The following is a 24,553-nucleotide window of genomic DNA, read 5'->3' on the forward strand; positions in this document are numbered from 1 at the left end:
CATAGCGGGGTGGGGTCCCAGAGGACCCATTTATTAACTCACAGCATTGTTGTCTCAGCCTCATTCTGAGAGAGCAGCCCCTGAGAGGTCAGCCACCCCACCAGTCCAGTCTGGTGGCAGAGGTGGGGGCGTTGGAGAGAACGTTGTCTGTCTTCCATGGTAACTGGAAGTTGGGTCCTGGGAAGTGCTGTGGTGCCCATGCCATCACGCCAGCATGGTGCCCCCACTTTGCAGGGGGAAAGGGGCACCAGGTCCAGTCCTGGTAGCAATGGAGGTGACTTTCTGAGTTCCTCCATCCCAAAGCAGAGTGTTCCACTGAGCAAAAGTGGTGGAGGGGAGGAAAGAGCGTCCGGGTTTTCCATTTCCTTCCAAGGTCAAATGACTGATGTCATCGACTGCTAGGCAAGTTTTCCACGTGCCCCTTCCCCTCCTTTTTGGCAGAACCAACTATTTCTGTAGAAAAATGTTCACGAATGCCGCCAGTCATTGGACAGACTTGCTGCCTTGGAAAAGGTGGGCGGTGTTGCAAGTTAGTGAACAGATGTCTCTTTTGGGCTTTCTTCCTTGGTCTCCCCGCCCTTGTAGCTGCTGTCTGTGTTTATCGAGGCTGGGCTCACCTGCCTTGAGACACGGAGGCTGGCACTCCTTATGGTCAAGGAAGACGACAGGGAGGTCACTAGAGGCAGGCTGAACCAGGAGGAGCCCTCATACTTCTCTGAGTCCTGGCTGAGACACCCTGACTCGGGTTTCAGCGACCTGAGTAAGGACATACTTAACCCTCTGGTTGAGGCGTTGCTGGTTCTCTCCGGGGACTTCACCGAGTGGTGCTTCGGCCTCTGTGAGGACATGGAGGACAGCATGGGTGTCTTTTTAGACATTAGCTTTCCAAAGGGATCCGGGGCAACGTAGTCCTGGAGGGACCACCACTGGTGGAGTGGGTGGACTGGAATCGGCAGGAAGGTGAGGATGCTGAGGAAGATGACCCAGCCCAGGCTGTTCCGCGGGTAGAGGTGTTTCACTTCCTGGCTCTGGGGGCAGAGAGAGAGGAGACCAGGGTGGGAGAAAGAGGCAGCGGTGGTGGGGTCTCAGTCCACATGCTGCTGGGGATCAGGTTTCCCAGGGGCTGGCAAGCTGGTCAGAGGGCCCCTGGAGACCATAGGAGCTCAGACTTGGGGTCCCGCGGGGTGTCCTCTGACAAGGGGTCCCCAAGGTGGGCGTGGGAGGCCAGGGTGGGGCAGTCTCACCCCACTGGTATTCCAGGCAGTGTAGTAGAGGTGTGTCCCCTGGTAGAGCTGCATGAGGCAGATGGTGAGGAGGGCCAGCAGCCCTGGCAAGGTCACGTAGCACCACAGGAATGAGGAGAAGGGCCACAGAGGGCGGCCCATCTCACTGAACATTTCTTCCCTGAACCTGGGGTGGGGGCAACGGTCAGGGACGTCTGGAAGGGAGCCCTCCTCTGGCCACCGGGGTCTGGGGCCCTTAGGAGGGTGGGCTTTCCAGGCGTCTGGTTCTCTCACAAGTTCTCAACATTTAAGAGCTGCCAAGTCCTGCCAGGCCCTCCTTGGGGTTGGCTCTTGCATCTAGTCTCCCCATGGGAAACACTGCCCCCCTACCCCCAATCCTGGGGGAATGCATCGCTCCCAGCCTTTTGTCTTCAGAATAGCCCATGTGGCCAATGGCAGGGTCCCTGAGTCCCCTGGATCCTGACTGCTTGTCCCATTAGGGCCCCCCAGCCTCAGATTATTCCCTCAGATCACTCCCTCCTGTACCCCTGCACCCTCAGCTGCACCTCCCTGCTGTGGGAAGGACTGAGGGACCAGACCAGGCCCCAACTCTCCTCAGAGACCCAGGGTGGGAGGAGGGTTCCCTGGCTGGGCAAACCCTGGGGGCTTGGGCATTTACCTCCCAGCTCCGTAGATCCAAGCCAGGGCCATGTTCTGGAAGACCACGGTGATGATGAGGGTCAGTGGGACCAGGAGGTCATCAAACAAGTACATTATGTAGCTGCCAGCACGACTGGTGAAGACGAGGCTGCCCAGAAAACCTCCCAAGCAGACGATCGCTAAGGCAGGGGCAGGTTTGGCCACACTTGAGGTCTATGTGTAGGACTGGGTTCAGGGGTCAAAGTGAGCCCTGGAGACTGGGGGTGGCCAGATAAGGAGGGGCCACAGGCAAGGCTGTCACTGGGATGAGAATCCACAGTACCTGAGAGTATCCTGGGATAATTCCTGAAGATGGAGATGGAGTTCTGGAGGGGAAAGACAATGCCTTCCAAGAGCCTCATCAAGTTGCTCAAGCCTATGATGAGCAGAGCCATGAAGAAGAGGATGGCCCAGAAAGAGGAGCCAGGGAACAACGAGACGACTTGGGAGAAGGCTGCGAGTGCCAGGCCCGGGCCCTCCATGAACTGTGGGGGAGAAGGGCTCTGAGGCAGTGGTGGGTCTGGATGTGGGGAGGGAAATGGTGCAGTGATCGATTAGCAATGTCTGCCTTGGGTGGAAGAAAGAGGCCAGAGTGGTGATGGATGGTCCAAGTGCCCTTCTTGGTTTCAGGAACTGCTGCCCACCCTGGACTACATAAATCCAAGAGCTTAATCTCTTGAGGCCTCAGTTTCCATCTCTAATACATGAGGATCCTGAGGTCAATGTGAGAATTAGAGGGACAGTTTCCCCAGAGGCCTGGGCACATATGAAATGGTGGTGGAAAAGTGACTATAACAGTTACCTTGCCTCAGAAGATGATTAGGTGGCCCCCAACCCCGGCCAAGGACCCTAGGAAATGCAGATCCCTAGGTCCTCTGGGGCCGTTAAGGACTCCAACTCCCCTCCTGTTCCCAAACACGCACCATTTCCTTCTGCACCTTGATGCTGCAGGATGGGGATAAGTGGATGACCTTTTGCCGGAGATGGCCCGGGAGACTGTTGATCCATTTTATGTAGTCCAGGGTGGGCAGCAGCAGGATGTCTTTGGGGGGCTTGGCATTCTGAGGCAGCACCCCCTCGTCTATCAGCTGCATCAGCTTTGAGATGCTCCTGAAGCGGGGAGAGAGGAAAGGAAAGGTGGTGCAGAGCTGACGGCAGACCAGGGATGTCAAAGACTGAAGAGGAAAGCGAGCTGCCCAAGATGAGTGCAGCTGAGTAACGAGGGCAGGGACCAGAAGCTAACCACTTGGACTCGGAGCCAGTTGGCCTGGGGATCCCACCTGAGCAGCAGGAGATGTTATATTTGCAGTAGCTAATTCCTCAGTGTTATGAATTGTGTGTCCCCGCCTCCCAGATTCATCCGGTTGAAGTCGTAACCCTCCACTACCTCAGAAAGGGACCTTATTTAGAAATAAGACTGTTGTGGAAATAATTAAAGGTGAGGTTGTATTGTAGTGGTGAGGGGCCCTAATCCATTGTGACTGGTATCTTTCTATAACAAGAGGGAATCTGGACACACACACAGACACAGACACACACACACACACATGACATGGAGAAGAACACGTGAGAATGCCGATGAGATCTACAAGACAAGAACACCAAAGGTTGCCAGCAAATCACCAGAAGAGGCATGGGACAAATTCTTCCTTACAGCCCAGGGGAGGACACAGCCCTGCCAATGCATGGAGCTCAGACTTCTGGCCTCCAAAGCTGTGAGACAATACATTTCTGTTGTTTTAGCCACCCAGTTTGTGGAACTTTGTTATGGCAGCATCAGAAAATGAATACACTCAAGATTTTCTCTTTTTGGACCTTAAGTTTGGAGTGCTGGGTTCATCAGGCGCGTTCATGATACGTTTTCCTCAACCAGCAGAGAGGACTGGTGTGTTTGACCTTTTTTCTCCTTCAATTTTTTTTAAAACTATTTATTTTATTGGCTGTGTCAGGCCTTAGTTGCAGTATGTGGACCCTTCCATTGAGGCACACAGGCTTAGCTGCCCCACAGCACGTGGGATCTTAGTTCCCCAGCCCGGGATTAAACCTGAGTCCCCTGCATCGGAAGGCAAACTCTCAACCACTGGATCACCAGAGTGGACCACCACTGGACCTCCTTCATTTTTGAATTTCACTCTTTCCTCTGCTTCTGTAGTGACTCACTTTCATGTGTTTCAAATATGGATATACTTTGTGGGAAAAATATGTTGTTTTGTGTGTCGTCACTGAAGTGTCATTGTGCTATAAACAGCATTGTTTCTTACTTTTCCTCCTTTTTTTTTTTTTTCCTTTGCTGATAGCTATACGTTGCTGAATGTGCATCAAGTTTATTGCTCCTGACTGCTGGATTGTACTGCATAATACTTATTTACATTCCAAGTAGTATGTCTCCAACTTGGTTTTTTTTTTTTTTTCAAGATCGTTTTGATGATATATACATCCTTTGCATTTCCATATACATTTTAGAGTGATCTTGTCAGTTCTATGGTAAAGTTTGCTGGGATGTGAACTGCCATTTCACTTGGCAGTTTGGGGAGAACTTATATCCCAACATCAATGATTCTTCAAATCCATGAACATAACATAGCTCTTCACTTATTTAGGTCTTTCTGTCAGCAACGCTTTGTAATTTTCAGTATGGAGATCTTGCACATCTTCTGTTAAGTTTGCTGCTAAGTCACTTCAGTCGTGTCCGACTCTGTGTAACCCCATAGACGGCAGCCCATCAGGCTCCCCCGTCCCTGGGATTCTCAAGGCAAGAACACTGGAGTGGGTTGCCATTTCCTTCTCCAATGCATGAAAGTGAAAAGTGAAAGTGAAGTCGCTCAGTCATATCCAACTCTTAGCGACCCCATGGACTGCAGCCTACCCGGCTCCTCCATCCATGGGATTTTTCAGGCAAGAGTACTGGAGTGGGGTGCCATTGCCTTCTCCATCTGTTAAGTTTAGCCTTAGTATTTGATGGGTTTTGATGCTAATGTAAACGGTTTTGCTTTTTTAAATTTTAATTTAACTGCTGTTTGCCATTCAGTTCAGTTCAGTTCAGTCGCTCAGTCGTGTCCAACTCTTTGCGACCGCATGAATCGCAGCATGCCAGGCCTCCCTGTCCATCACCAACTCCCGGAGTTCACCCAGACCCACGTCCATCAAGTCAGTGATGCCATCCAGCCATCTCATCCTCTGTCATCCCCTTCTCCTCCTGCCCCCAATCCCTCCCAGCATCAGAGTCTTTTCCAGTGAGTCAACTCTTCGCATGACGTGGCCAAAGTACTGGAGTTTCAGCTTTAGCATCATTCCTTCCAAAGAAATCCCAGGGCTGATCTCCTTCAGAATGGACTGGTTGGATCTCCTTGCAGTCCAAGGGACTCTCAAGAGTCTTCTCCAACACCACAGTTCAAAAGCATCAATTCTTCGGCGCTCAGCCTTCTTCACAGTCCAACTCCCACATGCATACATGACCACAGGAAAAACCATAGCCTTGACTAGACGGACCTTTGTTGGCAAAGTGATGTCTCTGCTTTTCAATATGCTATCTAGGTTGGTCATAACTTTCCTTCCAAGGAGTAAGCGTCTTTTAATTTCATGGCTGCAGTCACCATCTGCAGTGATTTTGGAGCCCAAAAAAATAAAGTCTGACACTGTTTCCACCGCTTCCCCATCTATTTCCCATGAAGTGATGGGACCGGATGCCATGATCTTCGTTTTCTGAATGTTGAGCTTTAAGCCAACTTTTTCACTCTCCACTTTCACTTTCATCAAGAGACTTTTTAGTTCCTCTTCATTTTCTCCCATAAGGATGGTGTCATCTGCATATCTGAGGTTATCGATATTTCTCCCCACAATCTTGATTCCAGCTTGTGTTTCTTCCAGTCCAGCATTTCTCATGATGAAAGACTAGAGATCTCTTCAAGAAAATTAGAGGTACCAAGGGAACATTTCATGCAAAGATGGGCTCAATAAAGGACAGAAATGGTATGGACCTAACAGAAGCAGAAGATACCAAGAAGAGGTGGCAAGAATACACAGAACTGTACAAAAAAGATCTTCACGACCCAGATAATCACAATGGTGTGATCACTCGCCTAGAGCCAGACATCCTGGAATGTGAAGTCAAGTGGGCCTTAGAAAGCATCACTACGAACAAAGCTAGTGGAGGTGATGGAATTCCAGTTGAGCTATTTCAAATCCTGAAAGATGATGCTGTGAAAGTGCTGCACTCAATATGCCAGCAAATTTGGAAAACTCAGCAGTGGCCACAGAACTGGAAAAGGTCAGTTTTCATTCCGATCCCAAGAAAGGCAATGCCAAAGAATGCTCAAACTACCGCACAATTGCACTCATCTCACATGCTAGTAAAGTAATGCTCAAAATTCTCCAAGCCAGGCTTCAGCAATACGTGAACCGTGAACTTCCTGATGTTCAAGCTGGTTTTAGAAAAGGCAGAGGAACCAGAGATCAAATTGCCAACATCCTCTGGATCATGGATAAAGCAAGAGAGTTCCAGAAAAACATCTATTTCTGCTTTATTGACTATGCCAAAGCCTTTGACTGTGTGGATCATAATAAACTGTGGAAAATTCTGAAAGAGATGGGAATACCAGACCACCTGACCTGCCTCTTGAGAAATCTGTATGCAGGTCAGGAAGCAACAGTTAGAACTGGACATGGAACAACAGACTGGTTCCAAATAGGAAAAGGAGGACGTCAAGGCTGTTTTCCATTAGCATGTAGAAAAACTTGTTTGTTTTTGTATGGGGACTTTTATTTTTGTGGCTTTCCTAAATGCACTTATTTATTTTAGTTTTTTTTTTTTTGAAATTCTTTTAGGTTTTCTAAGTACATACTTATGCCATTTGTGAATAAAGACACTTTTAGTTCTTTCTATGCTCTATTCTTTTTATATTCCTTTTTTGCCTCCTTTCACTGCTAGGAACTTCACTATAATATTGAAGAGATGTGATGAAAAGAGATACCCTTGTCTTATTTTTATATTAGAGGAAAATGTTCAATAATTAACCATTAAGAATGACATTGGACTTCCCTGGCAGTGGTTGAGTTTCCCCCTGTCAATGCAGGGGGCATGGGTTGGATCCCTGGCCTGGGAGGATTCTACATGCTGCAGGACAGCTGAGCCCATGCGCCACGACTACTGAGCCTGTGCTCTAGAGTCTGCGAGTCTCCACTACTGAGCCTGGGCGCCCCAGAGCCTGAGCCCTGCAACAGGAGAAGCCACTGCAATGAGAAGCCCACCGCAGCTAGAGAGTAGACCCTGCTCACTACAACTAAAGAAGGCTTGTGTGCAGCAAAGACGACCCAGTGCAGTCATAAATGAAATACAGTAAATACATTTTTTTAAAAAAGGATGACAGTAACTGTTTTTCTGTTGTTGATATCCTTAACACAATGGTTTTCAACAGAGGGTGATACCCCCATCTTTTTCCCAGGGACATTTAACAACATCTGGAGACAGTTTTGGTTGTTACAACTGAAGCAGGGGAGGGCACTGATATTTGGAATCTAGTGTTTGACGTATATCTCTTATTGTTTTGTTTTTGATGACTACGCTAGAGCTGTGCTGTCTACAGTGGCCACAATAACTGTACAGCAAAGTATGATCTTTATTTTATCCACTAAAAAATGCTGCTGCTGTACAAATATGGACTTTTGCATCCTTCAATATCTTAACTGGAAGAAAAATTCCACTCTGAGGCTTTAGAAAATCCCAGTGCCTGAATGCACTCCAGACCAAGTAAATGAGAATTTCTGCGGGGGTGGGAGCACACAGACGTACGTATTTTCTAAGTCTTCCCGAATGATTCCAATGTACTGCCTGGGCCACAACCACTGACTGTGGCTCAGAATGCTCTAACGTTCCTCTCTGTGAGCTGAAACAATTGATTCTGAAAACTTCTTTACATCATTTGCAGTTTATAGAAACCTTTGGACAGTCATGGAATCTACCTGACCCAGGGGTTGAACCTGGGTCTCCTGCATGGCAGGCAGATTCTTTACTGTCCAAGCCACCAGGGAAGCCCAATATTTGGACAGTCATATAGCTGAGACTCTTTTCTTATCTATAAAGTGATGGATATTAGACTATTCCCTTCTAGCTGTTTTTCTCTGAGAGTAATGTGATATTATTCTTGCTGTTGTTGTTATTGGAGAGGTTTGAGTTTGAAGGTCCCTGAGGCTGGGGGACTGCTGAAGTAGAGGAAGGGGGACCTCTTTTTGGATCTGCAAAGCTGCGACTACTCACTGCTTGATACAGGCATGCCCGCTGGTGGTGGTCCAGAACCCCAGCACTATAAAGATGATGGACGTAGTCAGCAGTGAAGTCACCAAGTTGACCAGGATCACCAAAGAGGCCACCTGGGCATAGTTGTCACCTCCAGACTTGTAGGAGAATAAGATGATGGTGCCCATGCCCAGGCCCAGGGAATAGAGCACGTGGCCTCCTGCTTGACGCCACAGGTCCAGCGAGGCCCAGGCAGAGAACTGTTGATTGGGGTGGTGGGCGAGAGGAGTTTGGGAATGGGCTCAGAGTGCAGAACCACCAGTGGGCTGGCAGAGGGGGCAGGCTGGGGTGGAAACAGGAGGGACAAGAGATAGGCAGGGGACAGAAGGAGAGAAGATGCAGAGGAAGGAAACTCAGAGAAGGAGGGTGAAGGTTTGGAGTGCCCAGCCTCACCTCTGTGGTCACCATACGTCTGAGGCTGGTGGTTGCACCTTCCAAGAAGAGACATCGGATGAGGAAGCAGAGGAGGATGATGTAGGGAAGGAATACTGAGAAAATCAGCGTCTGGTCAGAGAGGTCGGGACAGAAAGCCGAAGTCAGGAGACATGGGCAGGAGGGGAGCATAGGACAGAGAGGCAAGTGTTATCAGGGGCCAGCAGGAGCGGAGACAGTGAGGTGAGCAGCATTAATGTGGCCGGGATGTGACAAGAGGGAGTTACAGGAGGATTATTCTAAGGAGACAACAATGTTGTGTGGGGAAAAAAAAAATCCACCAATCAGGTGGAGGCCCCGGGTAAAGATGGCTTTTAAATGGTGGTGCAGTTGTGGTTTAGTTGCTACGTCTTGTCCAACTCCTTTGTGACCCTATGGACTCTAATCCTCCAGGCTCTTCTGTCCATGGGATTTCCCAGGCAAGAATACTGGATTGGGTTGCCATTTCATTCTCCAGGGGATCTTCCTGACCCAGGGATGCATTGCAAGTAGATTCTTTACCACACCGGGGAAGCCCTGTGGTCCAGTTGGATACAATCAATTCACGGGCTTTGGTTATTCTGACCTATTTTTAAATTTAGGGATAAGAACTGCAAAGGGGAGAGGAACCAGTGAGGCTGAAGACTGGATGTAACACCTTCATAGCTGAAGGGGAAAAGAAGAAATGGAAAAGAGACTTTGTGAGAAGATGATATGCTTAATAGGAATTAAATTTTTTTTTTTTTTTTTGCTCAGAGATTGATAAGGGAAACTCACCTCCCTGCCACCATGTGCTCTACTAAGCCTTTAGTAAAACCCACTTTTGTGTGACTGGCTTATTTTGAAGGCTGCAAAGACATGGTGAGCTGGGCTTCTAGGGATGCCTGGCATGAAAGTTGACTGCTTGCATAGATACAGGGGTCAGAAGGTACAGGTAATGTTAACCAAGATAATCTGACATTACTTTTCCACAGAAGGAGAATATCCAGGTGCCAAGGGGGTGGGTTGGAAATAAGGATTGGAATAAAGTAATCTAAATGAGAAACTTTGAAGTCAGTGCCAGTCGGCTCCTTTAGGGGTTAATGGGCACTGTCAAGATGCAGGAAGGTGGGGTAAGCCAGGCTCAGGGAGTGAGGCCATGGTCTGATCTATAAGGCTGTCTGCAGGTCCCCACATGCAGTGGCATGCAGATGAGAGATGGGGAAGAGGGAACTGGGTCAGTCTGAGGTGCTCTTCTGTGCCACGGATGGGAGATGAGCGGTTCTCCTTGAGAGGAGCAGTGACCACTGCTGAGGGCAAGTACACCATCTTCCTTAGGACCCTGATGGAGTGGCTGTGTGGTCACCTCTGAGCTTACCCTCTGGGTGGGTGGGGGGGTGTGGGTCATGAGGATTGGAAAAGAGAAGTCAGCAGGAAGGAGTTAGATGGTGTGGGGGCAGGGAGCCTGAGGATCTTTGGACCTGGCAAAGGTGAAGGGGTAGTGAGACCAGCAGTCAGAGTGGCTTACCTGCATTGAAATCTTTAGCCCTACCATCATGATTAAGAAGAGGAGGAACCAGACTGTGAAGATGCCCAGGGTGAGATTCAGGACGAGGGTCTCGACCTCTTCTTCAATGTGGTTTGAGGCGTTCAGAGTGGTGTGGTACCAGAAGTACTGGTGGGTTACAGTCTGAAGGCAAGAAAGGTCTGGGGGAAGCCAGTCCCTCAGGTACCACCTCACCTGGTGGCTGCCCCTGCATGCCACTGCCTCCCCTTCAGCTCTCACTCCCTGTCTCTTGCTGCTTGGTTCCCCTGCCTCCCTTGGCTCTGCTGGGCCTCCCCCTCCCTCTCCTCACCGGTGACATTGATGTTCCTCACCAGTGGGCACTTGTCCCACGGCAGGGGGTAACGAAAGGAGTTGCTTAGGTAGGAGAGGCTCCAGGTGATGATAATGCTGTTGTACAAGCTCACCAAGATGCACACCTGGGGGTGGACATGGTGGGTCTGAGGTGGGGTGGGATGGGTGGAGATAGGGAGCCTGGAGACCATAAGGGGTGGGCTGGGATGCCCCTGGCTGGACCCTCATTCACCAGTATGCTGGCGTAGCCTATGCCGCCCAGCCAGGGGACAAGCTGCTTCCAGACCCGGATGTTGTCCACGCGCAGACATTTCCCCATGATCATCTCCATGTACATGAGGGGAACCCCGAAAAAGAGGAGCATGAAGAAGTACACCAGGATAAAGCTGCCTGAAGAAGAGAACCAGGAGCTGTGCTCAGCCAGCCAGGAGTCCTGGCCCCCCTCCTCTTAATCTCCAGTTATCTCTTCCCCCAAATCCTCGGAGCCTAGGTGCCCAGCCGGAAAACTCCTTCTTTAAACTCAGGATCCAGGTCCCTGGCCTCACCTCCTCCATTCAGATGACACAGGTAAGGGAACCGCCATATGCTGCTTAGACCAATGGAGAAGGCAATCTGGATCAAGATGTTCTCAGCTCTTTTAGTCTGAGCAAAGTAGTTTTGGGTCTTGGTGGCCAGAATCTCCTTGGCTGTGAGCTTCCAGGACGGTGTTGAGGAAGTGTGGCGTTCTTTGGGGGATTCTTCCTCTGATATTTCTTCAAGGGACTCCATGACTTTCTTCTTACAGGCCCACTAACTCCTGAGGGAATCTTGGGGTCACCAAGCAGAGCAGACGTTAAGGAACATGTCTCAGGATACCAGACTGTAAAACCCCATGACAGAAAAGGTTTTAGAGGGCTTTCCTGGTGGCTCAGTGGTAAAGAATCTGCCTGCCAATGCAGGAGACACAGGTTCGATTCCTGGTCAGGGAAGGTCCCACATGTCTCTGAGAAACTAAGCCCATGCGCCACAACTATTGAGCCTGTGCTCTACAGCCCGGGAGACACAGCTACTGAGCCCACTCGCTGCAACTCGAAGCCCGTGTGCCCTAGAGCCCTTGCTCCACAACAAGACAAGCCACTGCAGTGAGAAGTTCGAGCACTGCAATGAAGAGTAGCCCCTGCTCTCTGAAACTAGCAAGAAGCCCTAGCAGCCAGGAAGACCCAGCACGGCCAAACATAAATAAATTAACTTTTTAAAAAAGGGTTTAGACCAATGAAGGCCAGAGTTTCAATCTTGGCCCTTCTCATGAGTTACTGACTTTGAGAAGATAATTTCATTTCTCTGACACTCAGTTTTTTTCTCATCTTATAAGCAACAGATCGATTTCAAAATATTTAATAACTGTTACAGCAAGTGGGAAGTGGAATTAAATCTTTAAAGTGCTGAAAGAAAATAACTTTGAATTTGGAATTCCATTTCTAGAAAACATATTCTTCAAGAATGAAGATGAAGTAAATACATTTTCGGACTAACAAAACCATGGAGTTTTGTTGCCAGAAGCCTGGCACTACTAAAAATAATACAGACATTTCTTCTGGAAGAAGAAAATTTACCTCAGAAGAAAGGTCAGACATGCAGAAAAGAATTGAGAATAATTGAAAATATGTGGATAAAATTGAAACTGAAAAAAAATAGGAATGTAGAGAATTAAATATATAACAACAAAGATTAGGAGGGTGGTAAATGGGAATTTAATTACTGTAAGTACTTTTCATTGTCTAGTAAGAGGATAAAAGTACAAATAATATAATTTGATAATATATATATATATTTAATATGTGGGGGAATCATTAAAACAATAGTTTAAATGAATAATTCCTAAGCTATCAGAGAAAAAAAATGGACTAATGAAAAAAATCAATGTACAAAGAATTTAAGAAAGAAGAGAAAAAGAAATACAGAATAGATAAGACAAGTTCAAAACACCTAATCAGATGGTAGATTTAAACCTAAATCTGTCTCTAACACCAAACACAAAAATAAACTCAAAATGAATTCAAGAAGACCAGGTACTATAAAACTCCCAGAGGAAAACATCAGCAGGACACTCTCTGACATGTCGAAGCAAGATCTTTCTTGATCCACCTCCTAGAGTACTGAAAACAAAAATAAAAATAAACTTAAAAGTTTCTACACAGCAAAAGAAACCATGAGCAAAATGAAAAGACAAGCCACAACATGGGAGAAAATATTTGAAATGAAGAGAACCACAAGGAATTAATCTCCAAGATATACTAACAGCTCATGCAGCTTAATTAAAAACAAACAAAAAAATACTTCACAAACAGCCCAAAAATGAGGACAGGGATTTCCTTGGTGGTTCAGTGGTTAAGACTCTGCACTTCCACTGCAGAGGGTGGAGGTTCTATCCCTGGTTGGAGCACTGGTCGTGGTGCAGCCAAAAAAAATGGGTTGGAAGATCTAAATGGACATTTCTCCAAAGAAGACATACAGTTGGCCAAAAAGCACATGAAAAGATGCTCACATCATTAATTATTGGGCTTCCCTGGTGGCTCAGACAGTAAAGAACCTGCCTGCAATGCAGGAGACCTGGATTCGATCCCTGGGTTGGGAAGATCTGCTGAAAGAGGGTATGGCAACCCACTCCAGTATTCTTGCCTGGAGAATCCCCACAGACAAGGAACTTGGCAGGCTACAGTCCATGGGGTCGCAATGAGTCGGACTGAGTGACTAAGCACTCAGAGAAATGTAAATTAAAACTACAATGAGGTATCACCTCAAACTGGTCAGAGTAGCCATCATCAAAAAATTCTACAAACAATAAATTGCTAAATGCTGGAGAGGGTGTGGAGAAAAGGGAATCCTCCTACTCTGTTGGTGGGACTGTAAATTGGTACAGCCACTATGGAGAACAGTACTGCTGCTGCTGCTGCTGCTGCTAAGTCGCTTCAGTCGTGTCCGACTCTGTGCGACCCCATAGACGGCAGCCCATCAGGCTCCTCTGTCCCCGGGATTCTCCAGGCAAGAACACTGGAGTGGGTTGCTATCTCCTTCTCCAATGCATGAAAGTGAAAAGTGAAAGCAAAGTCGCTCTGTCATGTCAGACTCTTCGCCACCCCATGGACTGCAGCCTACCAGGCTCCTCCGTCCATGGGATTCTCCAGGCAAGAGTACTGGAGTGGGGTGCCATTGCCTTCTCCATGGAGAACAGTACAGAGGTTCCTTAAAAAACTAAAAATAGAGCTACCATATGATCCAGCAATCCCATTCCTGGGCATATATCCTGAGAAAATCATAACTTGAAAAGATACATGTCCTATAACTTTTAAATAAATTGCTTCTTAATTAGCAATATTCCTCCATAGCAAACTTCTGACCTGGTGATTTTACTGATGAATTGTACTAAATATTAAAGAAATAAATACTACTAATCTTGAATAAAAATCTTCCAGAATAGAAAAAGTAGCGAGACCAGCCTCACCTTAATACCAAAACCTGGCAGGGAATTATGAAAAGAGAGAAAATCACATTCCTATGTCTTTCCCAAACAAAATAGTAGCAAATCAGATACATCAACACATAAGAACAACATAACATCACAACTGAGTTGAGCTTATTCCAGTAATGCAGGGAAGTTTATAAATTAAAAAAAAAATCAATCAAGATAACACAATAAAGGATACAAGTCATAAGATCATCTCAATATTTGTGTAAATTTTTGATAAAATGCAAAAACTATTCATTAAAAAAGAACTCTTAGGAAAGTAGGACTAAAAATGAAGATCCTTGAATCCTCCTTCCAAAGCAGGGGACGTGGGTTCTATCCTTGGTCAGGGAACTAAGATCCCACATGTCTCGGAGCAACTAAGCCCATGCACCACAACTAAAATTGAACATTCTTAATTTCATAGAGATTATTTACAGAAAAGCTTACAGCAAATATCAAACTTAGTGATAAAATTTTGAAAGCCTTCCCTTGGAGGTCAGTAATAAGACAAGGTGCCCACACCACCCCTTCTAGTCAAACTGAATTTAAAATTTGGGTAGGTTAATAGCATCCATGGCCCCAAATCTTCAAATTTTCCTTTATCTACTCCCTTCACAATGTTCTGAAGATCCTCTCACTAAGACAGGCTGTAATCTACTTTGCTATCACTTAACTCTAGGCTGGTGTGCTAATTCAGAGACTAGGCTGCAAAAAGCTTTGTTGCTTGCTCTCTTACTATCTCTTACTATCTCTTTTGCTATCACCATGAGGACCCATCTAGACTAATCTGCTGAAACAGAGACATATAAACCAGAGCTGAACCACTCCAGAGGTCCCAGCTCAAGCTAGCTTAGATCAGTCAGAAGCCCCACACGTATTTGCTGACCCCAGCCTAACGACTCATGAGACACAGTAATAAGTTCCTGTTGTTTTAAGTCACTGAATTCTGAAGTGATGTATTAAACAGCATTTTGATGGCAATAGATAATTGATATGAGGTCCTAGAAAGTAGAATAAGATTTTTTAGAGTATAAAGTTTGGAAAGAGAAGGAAAAGTGTCATTATTTATGTGAAAAATAAAAAAGAATCCATAAGTACATAATTGGATTAATAAGTGAGTAATAACAAGGTTGCTGAATACAGAGTTAATGGAATACTAATAGCATTTCTAATACCAACAATAAATAGATAGGTAATGAAAAAATTAAAGGTAGTGATTATAATAACATGAGGATATTTCAAGTGTTTAGGAACCAATCTAACAAAAGATAAGACCTTTATACCAAAACCTACAAATGATTACTGAGAGAAGTAAAAGTTCTGAGTAACTGGAGAGGTATTCCATGTCAACTCAGAAGATCATGGAAATGACAGAATTAAGTAATTATGATGGGTAAAATGTATATTCATATTGAAAAAACAAAATTTGACTATTATCTCACAACATACAAAAATTAATCCAGGAAGCTTCTAAAGAAATTAATATGGGAGAATATCTTCATGATGTGGAGGTTAAGAAAGATTCCTTAAACAGAACTTAGAAAGGGCTAACCATAAGGAAAACAATAGGTAAGGTGAGTTTATTAGAATTTAGTATATCTGTTCATAAACAGACATGGTTAAAACGAAGACTGAAGATCCCGTGTGCCTTAAATAAGACCCGGTGCAGCCAAATAAATAAATAAATGTTTTTAAAACTAAAATTATTAAAATTTAAAACTACAATTATTAATACATATATGTCTACTTCTTACAAATGAGATACGATTATAGAACATATATATTGGATAATACCGTTAAATGTAACACGAAAGTGAAAGTGTTGGTCAATCAGTCTGTGTTCGACTCTTTGGGACCCCATGGACTGTAGACCACCAGGCTCCCCTGTTCATGGACTTCTCCAAGCAAAAATACTGGAGTGGGTTGCCATTCCCTTCTCCAGGGGATCTTCCCCACCCAAGGATCAAACCCACCCCAAGGGTCTCCTGCATTGCAGGCAGATTCTTTACCACTGAGTCACCTGGGAAGCCCCAAACGTCAGAGTATATAAATATACATTAATATATACTCTATGAACATATATGTTATTTCTTACAGACTGGAGATTTATAGGATATATATAATATACATTTCCATTATATCATGAGTATATAATGAGTATTTTCCTAGGTAATAAGGCATTCTTTTAAAATGTGATTTTTAACGGCTACGTAATATTCTGGAGTCATTATATAAACCTGACCAAATCTACAGTCTGCTTAAATCTTCCTGAGTATGCTTCACAGCCGGTTTAGTTTAGCACCTGAACAGCCCACTGCTTCCCGCTCGACTCCCAGCCCCCACCCTACCTCCAACAGCAGCCACCCCTTGTCACCCTTTCAAGGCTTCTCACCTGCAGTTTGCTCTTTGATTCAGACGGGAGAGTACCAGGAGTCTAGAGTCAGTGAAGGCCGCGCCTATCACATCCCAACCCTACCGGCCTCAGCCCCATCTCCTGCTGTAGGGAGTCGTTGTCTCCAGGTCGGGGCCATCCGAGGCCTGGTTGAGGAGAGAAAAAGCGGGAAGAGAGGGGAGGCGAGCGGGGGAGCAGAGAGGGGGCCGGATGGGCCACCAGACTTCTGCTCTAACCGCTGGCGTTTTGCTACCCTGCTTGGGGGCCGACCCTTCCCTCCCAGGGTCAGGGCATCCTGGACCCCTAAATTCCTGGGAAGAAAGGGAGATGAGAAGCTAAATTCCGAGGTCTGCGTCCAGAGGCCGAGCGATGCAGGAAGCGGGAACAGACGCCTGGCTCCCAGAGAGGTCAGGAACTGGGACCACCCCCCACCTTTACCCGCCACTGACACGCGCATCTGGACAAGACCGGTCGCTTCTGCGGGCGCTTGGGGGAGGGGAGGGGCGGCCTGGGCACGCGACGAGGGTATGAAGGCCGGTGCAAACCATTGCCACTGGGGTCAGAGGAGGTTTTAATATCTCGCTGTAGCCGAAAGGTGAGTTAGGCAATTTACCTTGAAGATGCGCTCGCATCTGCGGTGCCTGCCTTCTTCAGACCCCTATCCCAGCCCCTGTGGACTCTCTCTTCTAGGCTTCGGACCCACAGTCCGTAGACCGCTGCAGGCGTCTTGGACTTATCTCTCTGAAGGAAGCCGCATTCCCCACGGTTCCCAGAGCTTTGAAACCTGAGGATCTGCGCGCTTAGGTGTGATGCGTAGTTCAGTTCTTCCCACTCCTTTCACCCCATCATCCCTGCCTTCTTGGAGCATCTTCTCTCCAAGTTTATTCTTTGAGGAGGATCCCTTGCTGTGATTAGAGTGAGATCATCTGTTGCTAGGCAGATAGTAGTTTGGTGGTATTGCATCTCCGGATTTTAAAAGGTGAATTCATTACTAAAGATGAAGCATAAAAGGAACTTAATAGTCCCTAAGAAATCAGAATAACACCCAAACAAGCTAGAAACAGTATAATAAAATAAAGGTGGAATTAATGCAACAGAAAGTGAAAAAAGTAAAAAAAAAAAAAAAACTAAATAATCCAAATGCTGCTTGTGAGCCTGATTTTAAAAAAGTAAAAATAAAAGTATACATTAAGAATGAGAAAAGCAACATCGTCACCAAAATTAGAATTTTAAGGGAATCCTATATGAAATTCTAGATCAACAAATCTAAAACCCTAGAGGACACTGACATCATTTAGCAAGTTTAAATTGTTAAAAAATGATCCAAGAATTTGGGGGTAGGAGGAATCAATAGAAATGATTTAGAAGATGAGTAAAGGTCTACCATTGATACAGGCACTGGGACCAGATGGGTTCAGTGCTGAGTTTTGTTTAACCTTTAAAAAAACAGATGGTTCTAATGTCAATTAAACCATATAACTCAAAGTATGATCCATGAAGAAAAAGGCAGAGGAACCAGAGATCAAACTGCCAACATTCGTTGGATCATACAGAAAGCAAGAGGATTCCAGAAAAACATCTACTTTTGCTTCACTGACTACACAAAAGCCTTTGACTTATGTGAATCACAATAAACTGGAAAATTCTTAAAGAGATGGGAATACCAGCCCACTTTACCTGTCTCCTGAGATTTGAGATGGGAATACCAGACCACTTTACCTGTCTCCTGAGAAACTTGTATGCCAGTCAAGAAGCAACAGTTAAAACCTTACAGGGAAAAACAAACTGGTTCAAAATTGGGAAAGGAGTATGTCAAGGCTGTATATTATCATCCTGTTTATTTAATTTATATGCAAAGTAAATCATTTGAAATGCTAGGTTGGATGAACCACAACCTGGAATCAAGATTGCCGGGAGAAATATCAACAACCTTAGATATGCAGATGATGCCACTCTAAGGGCAGAAAGTGAAGAGGAACTAAAGAGCCTCTTGATGCGGGTGAAAGAGGAGAGCAAAAAAGCTGGCTTAAAATTCAACATTCAAAAAACTAAGATTATGGCATCTGGTCACATCACTTCCTGGCAAATAGAAGAGGAAAAAGTGGAAGCAGTGACAGACTATATTTTCTTGGGTTTCAAAATCACTGTGGACGGTGACTGCAGCCATGAAATCACAAGGTGCAATTAACAAGGTGCAAGCATTTGTGTATTACCTCGGAGTCAACATTATCTTCATTCAGCTCAGTTCAGTTCAGTTGCTCAGTCATGTCCAACTCTTTGCGATCCCATGAATCGCAGCACGCCAGGCCTCCCTGTCCATCACCAACTCCCAGAGTTCACTCAGACTCATGTCCATCGAGTCAGTGATGCCATCCAGCCATCTCATCCTCTGTCGTCCCCTTCTCCTCCTGCCCCCAATCCCTCCCAGCATCAGAGTCTTTTCCAATGAGTCAACTCTTTGCATGACGTGGCCAAAGTACTGGAGTTTCAGCTTTAGCATCATTCCTTCCAAAGAAATCCCAGGGCTGATCTCCTTCAGAATGGACTGGTTGGATCTCCTTGCAGTCCAAGGGACTCTCAAGAGTCTTCTCCAACACCACAGTTCAAAAGCATCAATTCTTCGGCGCTCAGCTTTCTTCACAGTCCATCTCTCACATCCATACATGACCACAGGAAAAACCATAGCCTTGACTAGATGGACCTTTGTTGGCAAAGCTTTTCAATATGCTATCTAGGTTGGTCATAACTTTTCTTCCAAGGAGTAAGCGTCTTTTAATTTCATGGCTGCAGTCACCATCTGCAGTGATTTTGGAGCCCCCCAAAATAAAGTCTGACACTGTTTCCACTGTTTCCCCATCTATTTGCCATGAAGTGATGGGACCAGATGCCATGATCTTCATTTCCTGAATTATCTTCATTACCTCCACCATAGTTTGGTCTCAGGTCAAACAACAGGGTGGGGAACACAGCCCTGCCCATCCACAGAAAATTGGATTAAAGGTTTACTGAGCATGCCCCCACCCATCAGAACAAGAGCCAGTTTCCCCATCAGTCAGTCTCTCCTATCAGGAAGCTTCCATAAGCTTCTTATCCTTATCAGAGGGCAGACAGAATGAAAACCACAGTCACAGAAAACTAATCAAACTGATCACATGGACCACAGCCTTGTCTAACTCAATGAAACTATGAGCTAAGTGAACAATGCAAAGAAATAGAGGAAAACAATAGAATGGGAAAGACTAGAGATCTCTTCAAGAAAATTAGAGATACCAAGGGAACATTTCATGCAAAGATGGGCTCAATAAAGGACAGAAATGGTATGGACCTAACAGAAGCAGAAGAGGTGGCAAAAATACATAAAAAAAAAAACTGTACAAAAAAGATCTTAATGACCCAGATAACCACGATGGTGTGATCACTGGACTAGAGCCAGACATCTTGGAGTGCAAAGTCAAGTGGGACTTAGGAGGCATCACTACGAACAAAGCTAATGGAGGTGACAGAATTCCAGTTGAGCCATGTCAAATCCTAGAAGATGCTGCTCTTAAAGTGCTGCACTCAATATGCCAGCAAATTTGGAAAACTCAGCAGTGGCCACAGGACTGGAAAAGGTCAGTTTTCATTCCAATCCCAAAGAAAGGCAATGCCAAAGAATGCTCAAACTACTGCACAATTGCACTCATCTCACATGCTAGCAAAGTAATGCTCAAAATTCTCCAAGCCAGGCTTCAACAGTACATGAACCCTGAACTTCCAAATGTTCAAGTTGGATTTAGAAAAGGCAGAGAAACCAGAGATCAAATTGCTGGATCCAACATCTGTTGGATCATTAAAAAAGCAAGAGAGTTCCAGAAAAACATCTACTTTTGCTTTATTGACTAAGCCAAAGCCTTTGACTGTGTGGACCACACGAACTGTGGAAAATTCTTAAAGAAGTGGTAATACCAGATCACCTGACCTGCCTCCTGAGAAATCTGTATGCAGGTCAAGAAGCAACAATTAGACCTGGACATTGGACAACAGACTGGTTCCAAATCGGGAAAGGAGTATGTCAGGGCTGTATATTGTCACCCTGCTTATTTAACTTATTTGCAGAGTACATCATGAGAAATGCCAGGCTGGATGAAGCAAAAGCTGGAATCAAGATTTCCAGGAGAAATATCAATAACCTCAGATATGCAGATGACACCCCTTATGGCAGAAAGTGAAGAAAAACTAAAGAGCCTCTTGATGAAAGCGAAAGAGGAGAGTGAAAAAGTTGGCTTAAAACTCAACTTTCAAAAAACTAAGTGTTGCCCTAATTGGTCCAGGAGCGAGCAACGAGAATGAAGACAGAACACGAAATCTGTTGCAATGGGTCCAGGGACCTGCAACCTCTGTTGGACTGAGGTGCAGAGTCCACTCTGAGTCCAGCTCTTATTCCTAATTGCAGACTACAAGACTTTCTCAGATTTTCTTTTTTTCAAGACTCATGCTGTGTTAATCACGTACTCCTAAATGTCATGGACTACACTGACATAGTCCAGATTTCCTTGTGTTTACCCCAGACCTTTCCCTCCTGGGCTAGTCTCAGGAATTAACAAGTGCATAGGCAGCGTAAATGCCTGGCGCCGACCCGGTGTTCCAAGGACCTTGCTTTCATGATCCCAGTCATACTCCCTTCTGGGTCTGGCCTTGGGGTTTGTAATAAGGCAATTATTCTTAGGAAAAAAGTGAAAGATAATCATTAACATAGTTTCTTAATATATGCTGTTTTCCCAGGTGCTATTTCTGTGAATATTCTGTGTACAGAATAGCTTTTCTGTACAAAAAAGATCTTAATGACCCAGATAACCACGATGGTGTGATCACTGGACTAGAGCCAGACATCTTGGAGTGCAAAGTCAAGTGGGACTTAGGAGGCATCACTACGAACAAAGCTAATGGAGGTGACAGAATTCCATTATGTGAAATTACATTATCGGGAATTCCCACTACAGAGAAGATCATGGCATCTGGTCCCCTCACTTCATGGCAAATAGATGGGGAAACAATGGAAACAGTGAGAGACTTTACTTTTTTGGGCTCCAAAATCACTGCAAATGGTGATTGCAGCCATGAAATTAAAAGACACTTGCTCTTGGAAGAAAAGCTATGACCAACCTAGACAGCATATTAAAAAGTGGAGACATTACTTTGCTGACAAAGGTCTGTCTAGTTAAAGCTATGGTTTTTCCAATGGTCATGTATGGATGTGAAAGTTGGACGATAAAGAAGGCTGAGCGCTGAAGAACTGAACTGTGGTGTTGGAGAAGATTCTTGAGAGTCCCTTGGACAGCAAGGAAATCAAACCAGTCAGTCCTAAAGGAAATCAACCCTGAATACTCATTGGAAGGCCTCATGCTGAAACTGAAGCTCCAATACTTTGGCCACTTGATGGGAAGAGCTGACTCATTGGAAAAGACTCTGATGTTGGGAAAGATTGAGGGTAAGAGAAGAGGGCGTCAGAGGATGAGATGGTTGGATGGAATCATGCACTCAATGGATATGAGTTTGAGCAAACTCCAGGAGATAGTGAAGAACATGGAATCCTGGCATGCTGCAGTCCATGGGGTCGCAAAGGGTCAGACACGACTGAGTGCCTGAACAACAACACATAAATAGCAGTGAGCTGGATTTAAAACAATTCAATCTTCAGTATTTGCCTTTTTACTAGTCCATGTGTAAATAATTGCAATTACTAGTATGTGTGGATTTATTTCTAATACTTTATCTTCTGCTTGTCCCACTTTTTCTTTATTAGCTTTCGACATTTTGTTCTGCCTTCTTTTGGACTGATTCCCACCCCCGCTGCTGGTGTGTGAATGCAGCAGCAGTTACCAGTGTTTTCTAAGATCAGTGTTGCCCGGTTCTTGCAGCCTTCTCGTTCTGGTGAATAGAGTGTGAACAAAAGTGACATGCTTCACTTTCACATCTGGCCCATAAAACTCATTCTCTTTCCACGTGCACCAGCTCACTGGAAAGAACTCCAGAACCTAGAGGAGGGAAGAGCCCTAAGATGAAAGAAAGAGCACCACCCCCATTCCAGGCTATATTGTTCTGTATTCTGGTGTAAGCAGGAAATAAAATTTGATTGTTGGAAGTCACTGAGATTTTGTTTGATCTGTTAGAGAGGCCATCATTATTTACCTTAGCTAATACAGAAATTCAGAGAAGGCAATGGCACCCCACTCCAGTACTCTTGCCTGGAAAATCCCATGGATGGAGGAGCCTGGAAGGCTGCAGTCCATGGGGTCGCTGAGGGTCGGACACAACTGAGCGACTTCACTTTCACTTTTCACTTTCATGCATCAGAGAAGGAAATGGCAACCCACTCCAGTGTTCTTGCCTGGAGAATCCCAGGGATGGAGGAGCCTGGTGGGCTGCCGTCTATGGGGTCACACAGAGTTGGACATGACTGAAGTGACTTAGCAGCAGCAGCAATACAGAAATTATAAGTTGTTCCTTTTTTAGTAGTTATCCTTGAAATTTTAACATGCATTTTTATCGGCGTCTAAAGATCAGTGTTTATTGTTCTGCTGAGTGTATCATTCTCCATCTCTAGCTATGTATTATATATAGCTGCCCGGTATTTTAGCTATTTGTCAGTTTTTTAACCATACAAATTAACTATTGCTATTATTGCTTTATAAGACTTAGTATGTGTTTACATTTACCCACATTATCATCATTTTCTTGGCTCAGCATTTCTTCTGTCTCAGGTCTCAGACCTGCCTTCTGGGATCATTTTACTACTCCTTGAGATATATTCTTTTTTAAAGTTAAAAAAATTTTTTTAATTAAAAAAAATTATTAGATTTTTTGCTGCATTGGGTCTTCATCACCATGTTCGAGGACTACTCTCCAGTTGTAGTGCACAGGCTTCTCATTGCAGTGGACTCTACGTAGAGCATGGGCTCTACGGCACTTGGGCTTCAGTGGTTACAATGCACAGGCTTAGTTGCCCTGCAGTGTGTGGAATCTTCTTGGATCAGAGATCAAACCTGTGTCTCATGCACTGGCAGGCGGATTCTTAACCACTGGATCACCAGGGAAGTCCTCCTTGAAGTATATTCTTTACCAAAGATTTGTGGGTGGAAAACTGTTGCGCTTCCCTGAAAAATCTCTATTTTGCTTTGTCCTGGAGAAATTGGTTTTGCTGGATTTACGTTTTTAAGTTGACGGTTACTTTCACCTCTTGGCAGATACTCTTCTGCTGTACCCTGGATTCTCTTGCAGTTGATAAGAAACCAGCTGTGGACTGTCATTCCTTTTTGTACATTTTATTTATTTATTTTTGGCTGCGTTGGGTCTTTGCTGCTGCAGGAGGGCCCTTCTCCAGTTCCCGAGAGCAGGGCTACTCTTCGTTGCGTTGCGAGGGCTTCCTGTGGTGGCTTCTTCCTGGAGCAGGGATCAAAGCTGTGTCCCCTGAATTGGCAGGCGGATTCCTATCCACTGCACCAACAGGGAAGTCCTGTCATTCCTTTTGATGGAAGAAATTTTCACATATTGAGGTACATGAAAGTCATTCTAACTTATACATGATGTAACTTAAGCTTTATGATAACCAAAACAGCCCGCCTGTGGCCTATCAAACATATGTGGCTCAGTTCAGTTCAGTCGCTCAGTCATGTCCGACTCTTTGCCATCCCACGAACTGCAGCATGCCAGGCTTCCCTGTCCATCAGCAACTCCCGAAGCTTGATCAAACTCATGTCCTTCGAGTCATTGTACATCTGCTTTAACCATTAAAGAAAATAATGCATTTTAAAAAGTAAAAACGGAGTAATTGCAGTTCAGGCATCCAAATTGGAGCTGGATGGCCATTGTGGATATGGTTTCAGACAGGTTCCTCCATCAACTGAGAACTTGAATTTTCTGGACTGTATCAGACTCAAAGACACCACCAGCCATTCTCAAAACAGTGTTGGCTAGCAGCTGTCAGCTGCAACCTGAGATCTCAAGGTCTTCCCGTAAAACTAGGCAACCATTTTGGGCCCCAACCAATCCTTGCTTAATAAGCATCTTTATTTCTTGCAGCCTCTGATTATAATCTTGATAAAAAAGACTTATATAGTTCTGCAGTTTTTGCCTTTATAAGCCACCTCCATCTTGTAGTCTAGCAGAACACAATTCAAGTGCTTCTCGACTCTGTATTTCCAGGGGTGTAGCTCTCAGTTTGGCTCAAATAAAA

The 24,553-nt window shown here is 45.2% G+C and overlaps 1 protein-coding gene across 8 annotated transcripts; it reads right to left on the minus strand.

Annotated features, from left to right (window-relative positions):
* On the minus strand, nt 1-17,298 carry LOC785907 (orphan sodium- and chloride-dependent neurotransmitter transporter NTT5-like). Of its 8 annotated transcripts, none has more exons than XM_024979251.2 (13): nt 16,955-17,298; nt 16,342-16,487; nt 11,008-11,268; nt 10,695-10,852; nt 10,461-10,587; nt 10,133-10,311; nt 8,608-8,718; nt 8,176-8,414; nt 2,846-3,032; nt 2,206-2,407; nt 1,903-2,062; nt 1,245-1,410; nt 1-1,028 (listed from the first exon to the last, which is right to left on the minus strand). In XM_024979251.2, the coding sequence occupies exons 3-13, from the start codon at nt 11,228-11,230 to the stop codon at nt 531-533; spliced, it is 2,250 nt and encodes a 749-aa protein (XP_024835019.1). In that variant the 5' UTR covers nt 11,231-11,268; nt 16,342-16,487; nt 16,955-17,298; the 3' UTR covers nt 1-530. The 8 variants fall into 8 exon arrangements, with proteins under 8 accessions (XP_024835019.1, XP_024835021.1, XP_024835020.1 ...); XM_024979253.2 differs by lacking the exon at nt 16,955-17,298 and having other exon boundaries at nt 8,176-8,221; nt 8,306-8,414; nt 16,342-16,802; XM_024979252.2 differs by lacking the exon at nt 16,955-17,298 and having other exon boundaries at nt 10,133-10,294; nt 10,483-10,587; nt 16,342-16,802.
* Between the last annotated feature and the right edge of the window lie 7,255 nt (nt 17,299-24,553).

Source organism: Bos taurus, chromosome 18 (assembly GCF_002263795.3).
Source record: "Bos taurus isolate L1 Dominette 01449 registration number 42190680 breed Hereford chromosome 18, ARS-UCD2.0, whole genome shotgun sequence".
NCBI classification, from domain to species: Eukaryota; Metazoa; Chordata; class Mammalia; order Artiodactyla; family Bovidae; genus Bos; species Bos taurus.

What these genes read in the sequence shown, in the direction of transcription:
- LOC785907 (XM_024979251.2), bottom strand. Translation starts at nt 11,230, where the DNA reads ATGGAGTCCCTTGAAGAAATATCAGAGGAAGAATCCCCCAAAGAACGC. An exon ending in TAGGCTACGCCAGCATACTG is followed by an intron (nt 10,588 to 10,694) that starts GTGAATGAGGGT and finishes GTCCACCCCCAG; the next exon opens with GTGTGCATCTTGGTGAGCTT. An exon ending in TGGATCTACGGAGCTGGGAG is followed by an intron (nt 1,411 to 1,902) that starts GTAAATGCCCAA and finishes CCCCCACCCCAG; the next exon opens with GTTCAGGGAAGAAATGTTCA.